Source organism: Neomonachus schauinslandi, chromosome 5, assembly GCF_002201575.2.
Source record: "Neomonachus schauinslandi chromosome 5, ASM220157v2, whole genome shotgun sequence".
Classification (NCBI taxonomy): Eukaryota; Metazoa; Chordata; class Mammalia; order Carnivora; family Phocidae; genus Neomonachus; species Neomonachus schauinslandi.
This window is the reverse complement of record NC_058407.1, coordinates 132927717-132937836: the sequence shown is the minus strand read 5'-3', so window position 1 is coordinate 132937836 and position 10120 is coordinate 132927717. Positions and strand designations below refer to the sequence as shown.

At 44.4% G+C, this 10120-nt stretch overlaps 1 protein-coding gene across 1 annotated transcript; it reads right to left on the bottom strand.

The window, feature by feature from the left end:
• Nucleotides 1-8978: 8978 nt before the first annotated feature.
• LOC110586532 (malignant T-cell-amplified sequence 1-like) lies at nucleotides 8979-9788 on the bottom strand. Its single transcript, XM_021696758.1, has one exon. The coding sequence runs from the start codon at nucleotides 9666-9668 to the stop codon at nucleotides 9123-9125; it is 546 nt and encodes a 181-aa protein (XP_021552433.1). The 5' UTR covers nucleotides 9669-9788; the 3' UTR covers nucleotides 8979-9122.
• Between the last annotated feature and the right edge of the window lie 332 nt (nucleotides 9789-10120).

Sequence of the window (10120 nt, the reverse complement as noted above, 5' to 3'; positions counted from 1 at the left end):
GCATAGTCAGAAAGACTTTTCCTGCTTAGAAAATGTTTTCTCTGTAACACAGATGTGCTTTTCCAAAGCCATGGAATTTCCTCTTTTGAAAATATGTTGAGCCAACTGAATTTTTAAAGAAAATAATTATATCCTGAATTTAGCTCTGCTGAAAGAGCATGCAAGAATTGCAATCATGCTCTTTGTAAATGTTTTAAAGTTTTCCTGGAGTTTATCATGTGAGGATGAAATGAAGGGACTGGGGCCCCACAGTAAATGTAGACTTTGATTTTTTTAAAAAATGAGAAAGTGCGTAGACGTAAAAGAAAAATGTGCCAACATGTGCATGATCGTTAATCCTCAGAATTTGAAAACCTCGATTTGTAATATTCAAAATCCTCATTGGCCATTAGGGGCCACTACAAGATTCCCAGTAAAATACAGATTGAGAGCAGGGAGCAGGTAAACATGTGACAATGGTAGGAATGTTCCTGTTTTTCTGGTTCGGGAAGGTTACAAATAAACCCATTTACACATTTCCTTTCCAATGTGACCATACCATTTGCATTCCTACCAGTAACTCTGCATTTTCACCAACACGTACGTGCTCAGGGTTCTGTTGTTGCTGTCCATTCTAACAGATATGTAGTGGTGTCTCACGGTGGTTTAATTTGAATGTCCCTCGTGGTTAAAGGTGCTGAGCATCTTTTCACGTGTATATATCCTATTTGGTGAAGTATCTGTTCAAATTTTTGTCCAGTTTTTTAATGCTTCTGCTTTTTCACCATTTGGAGAGTTTGCTATATTCCTAAGGCTAATTATTTATTAAACATATGTTTTGCTAATATTTTCTTTTAGTATATGGCTTGTATTTTCATTTTCTTAGCTGTCTTTCAACTCAGAAATTCCTAATTTCAATTCTATTTTTTCATTTAAGGATAGTGCTTTTAGTGTTATGTCTATGAAGTCTTTGCTGAATTCAAGGTCAAAAAGGCATTCTCCTATGTTTGCTTCTAGAAATTTAATACATTTAGGTCTATAATCCATTTTGAGTTAACACCTGTTTACATGGCAAGGGATGGTCTGAGGGCCAATATTTCTGCATGGGGATGTCCCCAGCACCATTTATGGCAAAGACTGTTTTTCCTCAATTGGATTACCTTTGCAGCTTTGTAAAAAACCCTTTGACAATGTTTAGTGGGTCTGTTTCTGGACTCTCTTCTCAGTTCTATTAATTCACATGTCTATCCTTTTGCTAATACCCTACTGACGTGTCTATCATCACTTTATAGTAAGCCTTGAGTCAGGTGGTGTAAGCCCCCAACTTTTTTCTCTTTTCAAAATGTTTTCAGCTATTCCATGCCCTCTAATGGCCCCTGAAACTTTAGAAATAGTTTGTCAATTCTTATGAAAAATCTTGTGTGATTTTGACTCCAATTATATAAAATGTATACATTTGTTTGGGAAGAATTGACATTACTGATGTAGAAATGTTGGGGTTCAGAGTGAACAGTCCAGAAAGAATTCTTGAGATGTCTTCAGTGCAAAAAAAGTAGTTTTATTAAAGCATGGGCATAAGACCCGTGGGCAGAAAGAGCTGCTCTGGGGTTGTGATAGGTGACTATTTATATACTTTCAAGTTGGGAGGGGGTTGGGGAGAGCGTAAGCCTCTAAGGAATTGGGAAGTAAGGTTTCCAGGACCTTGAGGGACTAGCTGTTGTTAGGAAAAGGTCATTTATTACTGTCTAGTAAAACCCTAGTCATGAGACCTTGTAGATGTATATCGGTGGGTCGTATGCTTGGGGGATGATTGCCAACATATATCTTGGAGGGTAGATATAAAGGAAGTTTCCAAAGTAATTTTTATATGTTGAATTTCAGGATCCCAGGGGGTCAGGCTAAGACTACCTTTTGCCCTTAGCAAAGCATTAACATCGAGGCAGCTGAGTTCATAGAGGAAGGTCACTCTGCCTGACTCAAGGACTTGTCAATAGGCTGTAGCCAGAAAGGTAATTGAGGTTTTTTCCTTTGCTTTTGTTTCCCACGTGAATTACCACCTTATTGAGTCTTGCAGTTTGTGAACAGAGCATACCTCTGTGCTTGCTAGGGTTCCCTTTAATCTGGGCTCCTTTCCTAAGTGTTTTGTGTGGTTTTGACATACAGATCATACACGTACTCTGAGATTGATACATAATTATTTCAAGTTTTCCATGCTACTGAAAATGGTCTATTTTTAAATTTCAATTTCCAATATTCATTGCTAGCATACTGACATGCAATTGATTTTGGAATAAATTGATTTGCTAATCTCACATATCTGTTCTAGAAACCTTTTTATTGATTCTTTTGGATTTTCTACTTAGACTATCATACTGTCTGTGAATAGACAGTTTTATTTTTTATTTGCAAGCTGTATGTCTTTTCTTTTTCTTCCCCTATTGGACCATGTAGAATGACTGATATAAGTGGTAATCGGGGACATCTCTGTCCTGCTCCTGATTTTAGGAAGAAAGCATTCAGCCTTTCACCAATAAATATAATGTGAGCAGTAGATGTTTTGTAGATCTATTTTACCAGATTGAGGAAACTTTCTTTTATTGAACAAATTAATATTGAATTATATCAATTTTTTTCTGCATCTAGTAAAATAAGCATGTGCTTTTTCTTCTTTAACCTACTAATACGGTTCATTACATTAATTAAGTTCTGAACATTGAACCAGTGTAGAGAGCAAAATGGAGTCTCTCATGTCAAGCAGGTACCTGTGTCAAGCAATGACTCGAACAGTTAAGGTACCGCAGCTAAGAGATATCAACGGGACTGGCATCAGCTGACACCCAGAACTGATAACGATCAGAACCAGAAGAGGTCTGTAGGGACCCCAAAGCCAACTAAATCCCTTTAAAAAGGGAAGGACTTGGGCAGCAAACTGTCAGACTCTTCAGACCTGACCCATCTCTGTCTGACCACTTAAAACAGGCAGCTGCGGCCAAAGGCTCTGCCCGATGGATCTCCAAACAGAACTGAGACCTGTCACTGCTTGAACATAAGCAGCAGTAAGTGCCGAGAGCTGACCCGGCCAGACCGAGGCTTCATCTCAACTGCACGCCCACAGACTGACTTGGCGTTTGGTTCGGTAACTTCCTGCACCCTTCTGTTGTCTTGTTTGTTGTGTGGCTTGTCTCATGTCCTGCTTTGTGTGCTGTGTAAGAAGCCAAGTTTAATCACATGGTGAAATGTCACTGAGTTTGGAATCCTGCACCTGCTCTATAATTGTGATTTAACTTTGCTTTATGATTGAATAAAGCTGACATTGTGGAAAGACACAACTCGTGTGTGTGACTTTATGGCTCGCTCATGACAACCAGCCCTCCATTTCCAGAATAAACCCCATGTTTTGCTATTTTTACATATTTCTAGCTCAATTTGCTAATATTTTTTAGGATATTTGTGTTTATGTTCATGAAGGATATTGGTCTGATTTTATTTTCTTGTCATGTCTTTGGTTTGGATTTTTGAGTAACACTGGCTTCATAAAATGAATTGGGAAGTGTCCCCTAAACTTATTTATTAAAGAAGAAACTCTGTAAAATTTTTGTTATTTCTTCTTTGAATGTTTAGTGGAATTCACCAGTGAGACTTTCTGGGTCTGGAGTTTTCTTTGTTTGAAGAACTTTAACTACAAATTTAATTACTTTAATAATTACAGAACTAAGGGTTTCAGGACGAGTCTCCCCAATATATGCCACATTGGCACGAGGGTTATTTTGAGCTAAAGGCAATCAAAACCCAGCAGATTCAGGAGAAGCTCTTCACCTTTCTCTCAACTGCCTAAATTTACATGGGAAAGAGGGTCTGGTACCAGGAAGAGAGCTTTTAACCAGAGATAGCCAGTTGACGTAAGGAACTGTGTAGATAACAGGAAAACCTTTATTCTCCAAACACCTCCTCTGCCTTCTTGTGAACAGCCTTCCCTCCCTTTGTCTCCCCAGGCCCCCAACCCTCACTATCGCTCAGGATGTTATATAAGCTTCAGAGCTGCCTTGTGAGACTTCATATCTTTATGGAGCTCCCATACATAATTAAATTTGGTTTTCTCTTGTTAACCTGTCTTAATGCTATTGTAACTATTTGACCAGCCACAGAAGCTAGAAGGGTAGAAGTAAAATTGTTCCTGTACAACAGTACTCTTCTAGCAAACTTTTTTTTTTTTAAGTAGACTCCACACCCAGCATGGAGCCCAACGTGGGGCCTGAACCCATGACCCCGAGATCGAGAACCAAGCTGAGATTAAGAGTCGGATGCTCAACTGACTGAGCCACCCAGGCGCCCCTAGTTACCTAGTTCTTAAGTGAGCGGGTTCTTACCATTTTCTTTGTGAATTTTCTGAGACCTATCAGTTGAATTCAGATGCTGCTCCCCACAACCACCCCCAAAATGCTAACACGGATCAAGGATTTAACACCTGTGCCTCAGGGGCTAACTCATTTGGCTTTGTTCCTAAAGCAGCTGAAGCAGGAGAGAGGGAGGGAGGCATGAGGGCCTCAGGGAACAGTGTAGGAAGCAAGGAACAGGAAGGAAGGTTTTGCATTTACTTTTGGTCTCCAGAGGCTGCCTGTTCAGGTCAATAAACAAACTTTTCCCTCCAAAACCTTCCATCCGCTTGTGGACATCATTTAATTCAGCGCTGGAGACCCCCTGACTCTGCAATCAAAACCACATCACCTTTCAGTTAGAGTCGGGGGGCAGTTAGAGTTGGTAGTGACAGCATCCCGTTCTTCTTTCACTCGGGAGGGAGGGAGTGACAACCAAGGTGCCATTTGAAAGGCTGGTTTCAATCCTGTCTCTCGCTGCTCGGCCTCTACACATTTCTGAACAGACAGGAGAGGGCAGTGCCCCGCTTCCCCTTCTCACCCGCTGCTGGTACAACAAGGGCCTTTGTCACAGGATCCTGAGGGGTCTTAAGTCCTCTTGCCTGGCCTGTGGGGGGTCCTCGTTTTCTCTCTTCCAGAAGCCATGTCTCAGTTAGCATCCCATCCTCATCCCCCAAACTGTCAAGAACTGTGCAGGGTCTCCAATTTCACCCGACCTGCACACCAGCAAGCTAGCTTGCTTCATGAACGCAGGCAGAAGGCACGAGGCTCCGCAGCCAGAGACAAAGGACAGCGGAGTCATGAGAAAAGCAGCAGCCGGAGCTTCATGTTCATTTGCACTGACTCCCCAAGACCTTCACACCCCACAGGTGATGACTGCAAACACAGGGGCTCATGCTGCAGGAGGGGGTCCAAGCTTGCTGCATCCGCGGCTCTTACGGGCAGAAGCAAGGCTGCTCCTTCTCCAGAGGAAGGGGTCACCTCATCCCTCGTGGTTAACGCCTGCCAATACAATGCTGAAAGTGACTCTGCGTGGTCAGAGCCTTGCATTCTTGGCAGGTCCTCGGCGCCAGAATGCACAGCCTGCCCAACACAATTTTTTCTCTGAATCTGAGGTTACATAGATTTTCAAGGTGACTGGCCAGAATTAGGAACATTAACTGTCCAAATAGCAACCCAAGTCTAGTGGGATTGGCCAAGAATGACTGCTGGGAAAATGCACAGGTCCCCCTTTTCTGCCACCAGTGGGCACTGTATATTTGAAGACAGACAAGCCTCTTTCTGTCCCAGTGAGTCCCATTCAAAATTTTCCAGACACTATAAGTCACCAATTCTAGGTATTTACTTAGTGCTCTAGAGCTGAAAGAAACCGCTTTACTCCTCCGAGGAATTAGTGGGTCATAGGATTAATGGTCCCACTGACTCTTGTCCTCTTCGTTCTCTAAGTGGCTAGATCTTCTTCCACTCACACATTCCATCTCCAGCCTCCTCTTTTTAAAACTCACGAGCATTTATTTTTCATCATTTTAACCACCATCTGCATACTAACGGCTCAGAAATCTGCATCAAAGCCCTGGCACTGCCTGCTCTCCAGACAACTGTTACCGGTACGTCTGCTGGGTAGTCCCATTTGGAGGTTCCGTAAGAAATGTATGCTTCATATGCATCACCAGAATGATGTCCCTCTCCTCTTCTGCTGCCCTGCCCTAACCATCCCCCTCCTGGCTCCTGTTCTATTTATGGGGCCATTTTCCACCAAGTAGAGACTTCCTTTTCCCAGTAAATGTCTGAAGTTTTCCTCCACAAAAATGTTTAGAATAATTCAAATCCCTTGAATCAGTGTCCTCGTCTCTTGCCTGCAGGATCTGCGATGCTGCAATATTAGTTACTTCCTCTAGTCCCAGGTCCCCTCGAATCCATTCTCCCACTATCATCTACCCAAACTGTAATCTCACTCATGCTACACTCCTTCTCAACACTCTTGTAAAGACCCATTTCAACTGTAAGCACATAAATCCTTTAGCACATTAAAAGTGGGTCTCTACCATAAGCCTCTAGTTTCATCTCTTCTCCTGGAAAATGATGACCTACAGGAATCAAGCTGCTTCTATTTCTGTGACTCTACTGCATTGCTCACACTATTTCTTTTCCTGGAATTTTTTTCACCATTTTCATTATGAAAACATCCTTAATCTTTTTTTTTAACATTTCTACTGAGACAGCCTCTAACTAAGAAATCCTCTTTGATTTTCGAGGCAGAGACAACTTTCCCTCACTCATTCATACCATATTACAATAAGTAATTCATACATTTACTATATGTAGATGTATATACATACACACATATTTGAAATTAAATTATGTATCTACATGTTTGCCCTCCTAACAAGACTAAGCTCCTGGAAAACAGGGTGGTATTTTATATTTCTGCATCTTACTTCCAGCCCAGTATCTAGCCCCAAAGCAAGTACCCAATAATGTTTGTTGAACTATTCTGGATGAAACAGCACTGGAGTGAGCGGATTCTTGAGGTAAGATGTGACTATCACTTGTATTTGCCAGTCTCCTCACCATCGAATTAGACATTGGTATTAGCCAAGAGTAAGTAGAGACAATCCTCTTCTACTTTAATTGTTCATAATAACCTTTTGGCTCATAGATCACCTTAAATGTATGATGAATGTAGAGAAGGCTTTAATAAATACATCTATCTCTGAATATACACACCAAATTTTGTATGACATTCCAGGAAGGTCATGTTAACTCTTGCCCTCCATCCCTTCCAATGTGTATGCAGGATTTCTACCGTGAGTTGTTTGGTAGGATTGGTATCAATACAAGGATCAGCATCACTGTCCAATAATGGAAGATAGCATGCATGTGCATGAGTGAGGAGTCCTGTAAGAAGGCTTAAAATAGATGCAGAGGGTCCTCTTTCAACTTCTGGTGGAGATAGTTGGTGGCGACACAGTGAAAGAACTGTAGGGTTCTTACCTTGAGTGTCTCCGTCCGTGTTCGTCAGAGTCACTGCCGCTCCCGAATATTATCATGAGATGCTTCCAGGGCCTCCTCAGGTGTCCACCAACGGCCAGAATGGTGCTGACTGGGGTAGACAGTTAAACGGGGCAAAAGCCCTAATCCTCTGAGGAAAAAATAGTGCTCTAATGAGGAGAGTTTGAGTTGTTACAGGACAACTCTGTGATGAACGGACATAATCCAAATGTGCAGATTTATGAGGGCAGATCAGCCCCTCCTCTCCTTTTGGAGCCATTCCTTCCCACTTTTCTAGCCCATTGATTCTGTCCCCATCGAGTATTCCTACTCTTAGTGATCTTTCTCCTCAACAAGTAGACATACTTAGATATCCCATCAACAACCTACAACAACAATAAAAATAACAAAAATAATCTGGACTCGAAAACAAAATATCTTGACTATAACCTTCCTCTAGTTTTTACCCAGTATCTTTTCATTCACAACCAAACTTCTGTAAGGAATAACATGAGTCTAAATATCCACATTTTACCTTTTCACTTTCCATTCACCCCTAAATCTACCGCAATTTATCTTGCATTCATAGGAGTGACACTGAAACCGATCATGGCGAAGTCGCCGATGAGCCTTCAGTTGACCTGTTTTCCTCTCCTTTACACAATTTTTCAGCTGGGTGTCTATGATGCCATTCTGTAAAAATTGAGATAACTTTGGCTTTAAATTTCAGAAAACCCAAGTCAAGATGAAGTAATTGGTAAGAAAACTGTTTTTATCTCACATAACTTCACCACATCCCTTAATAAAGAGTCCCGGTATATGGAATCTAAACAGCTGATTAATCATCAGCTCATAAATCAGCAAGGGCATGGTTGCTTTCCATGTTCAGACTTGATGCTCATCAAGGTTTTGTGTGTATGTTAGTGTGTGTATGTCAGTCTGTGTGCATGTATGTGTGCGGCAAGGGCAAAATCACACATGCCCATGTCCACCCAAAGCAGGGAGGCTGTTTCTCCCCAGGCATCTTTGAGAGCCTGCACACCTTTCCCAGAAACCTTCAAGCAGCCCCTCCTAACACAGGTCACATGGCCGCCCAGGTAAATAACTCAAAAATGTGGGAGGAAGGACCTACGGATTCCTAGGGATTCCTAAATAGGAAGATTCTACTTGGCCGTAGGTCCCGTGACCACCCACAAATGACTCCGTCTCACTGGGAAACAGAGCACTGCGGTGGGCCTAACCTAATCAGAATTTTCCTGGCTCACGTAGAACCGGGACGGACTGAGTTTTGCCAGCAAGGGGGGATGGGATGATGCTTGTCGGGCAGACAGTCACTAATGCCTGCGGGACACTCTGTACTGGACTTATCCTTCCAGTGTTGTGTTAACCAAGCTGCTCGGGCCCCTCTCCGGTCATTTTTTTCTCCCAACTCCTGGATCCCAACTGTGGGTCTGTCTCCCAACTGCATGCTCTTCGCTTTGAAAAATCTACTTTTCTACCACAGATGATGCACCTGCCTTTGAACCGACATCCGCTTGGGGCAGAGGACCCGGCGCCTCTCCACGAAGCGCCCCGCTGCCAACACGCACACCCGTACTCACACGCGCAAAAGGACACAGATACAGACAGCTGGGCTCCTTCCAAATCTTTACTTGGTTTTTTGTTCCTCTGAGCATCTGTCGTAAGCGCGGAGGAATGCTCTTCATGCCGTCCCACAGACACAAACACAGACGCAGCACCACGTCCACAGCTCCAGTCCCGGGGCGCCCCTCCAGACGCTCACTTGTACGTCTTCATGTGCCACAGCCCATCGTTCAAGTAGTGGATGTTCTCGATGCCGATTCCCTTGTTGACCTTCTCGATGTCTTCGGCGGACATCCTCATGACGCCGACGCACAGCGCGTGCTGCTTGCCCTCGGCCATGATGGCCACGACCGTGTCCACCGCGGCGGGGTACAGCTGCGCCCCCGGGGACGTCAGGCCGGGACACATGATGTTGGCCCCACTGAGCACAAACTTGATGGCCCCCTTGTCCACCTGCTGGTGCGGCAGGATGAAGGGGTACTTGTGAAGGAGCCGCAGGGTCGGGTAGAAAGGCCCCTCTCTCTGTCTAAAGAACAGTAACTCTCCGTTGACCGTGAGGATCTCTATGTGCTCGTGGCAGCGCACGATTTTGACCGGATCTTTCTTGGGCAAGATTTGATTGAGCCACGGCTCAATCCCCGGAAACTGTTCTATCAATTGGTTCTTAATACCCTTAATAACTGAGGTTTTCAACTGGATGCAGTTGGACACATTTTCCTTTTCATCGAACTTCTTGAACATGATCCAAGGCGAAGGGGGCGCCCCCAGCGAAGAGTCCGAGCTGGGAAGACTTGTGGAAATGCCCAGGGTCCGGCGGAGATGCTTACCGGAGGACAGCCGGCAGGGACGGTCGCGGCGGCTGTCGTTAACCGGAAGGGAGCGCGCTTTACGGCTCCGCGTAAAGATCTACTTCCGCCCCTCGGAGCGCGGCGCGCTGCTGCGGGCGATTCCGCGGCCGCAGATTCGTCTCCCCCGCCGGGTGGGCAAAAGGGGCGGGACTTGAGGAAGAGGAGCGGGAGGCAGCGTTCCTCTTGCGAGAAGGTAGGAACGGAAGGGGCCTGTTATTTTTACTTATGTTACTGGTAAGCCGAATCGTCGTCCCTGCACTTACCCACGCCGGAAGCCGGGGGAGCAGGTGCGGGGAGCAGGTGCGGGGAGCAGGTGCGGGGAGCAGGTGCGGGGAGCAGGTGCGG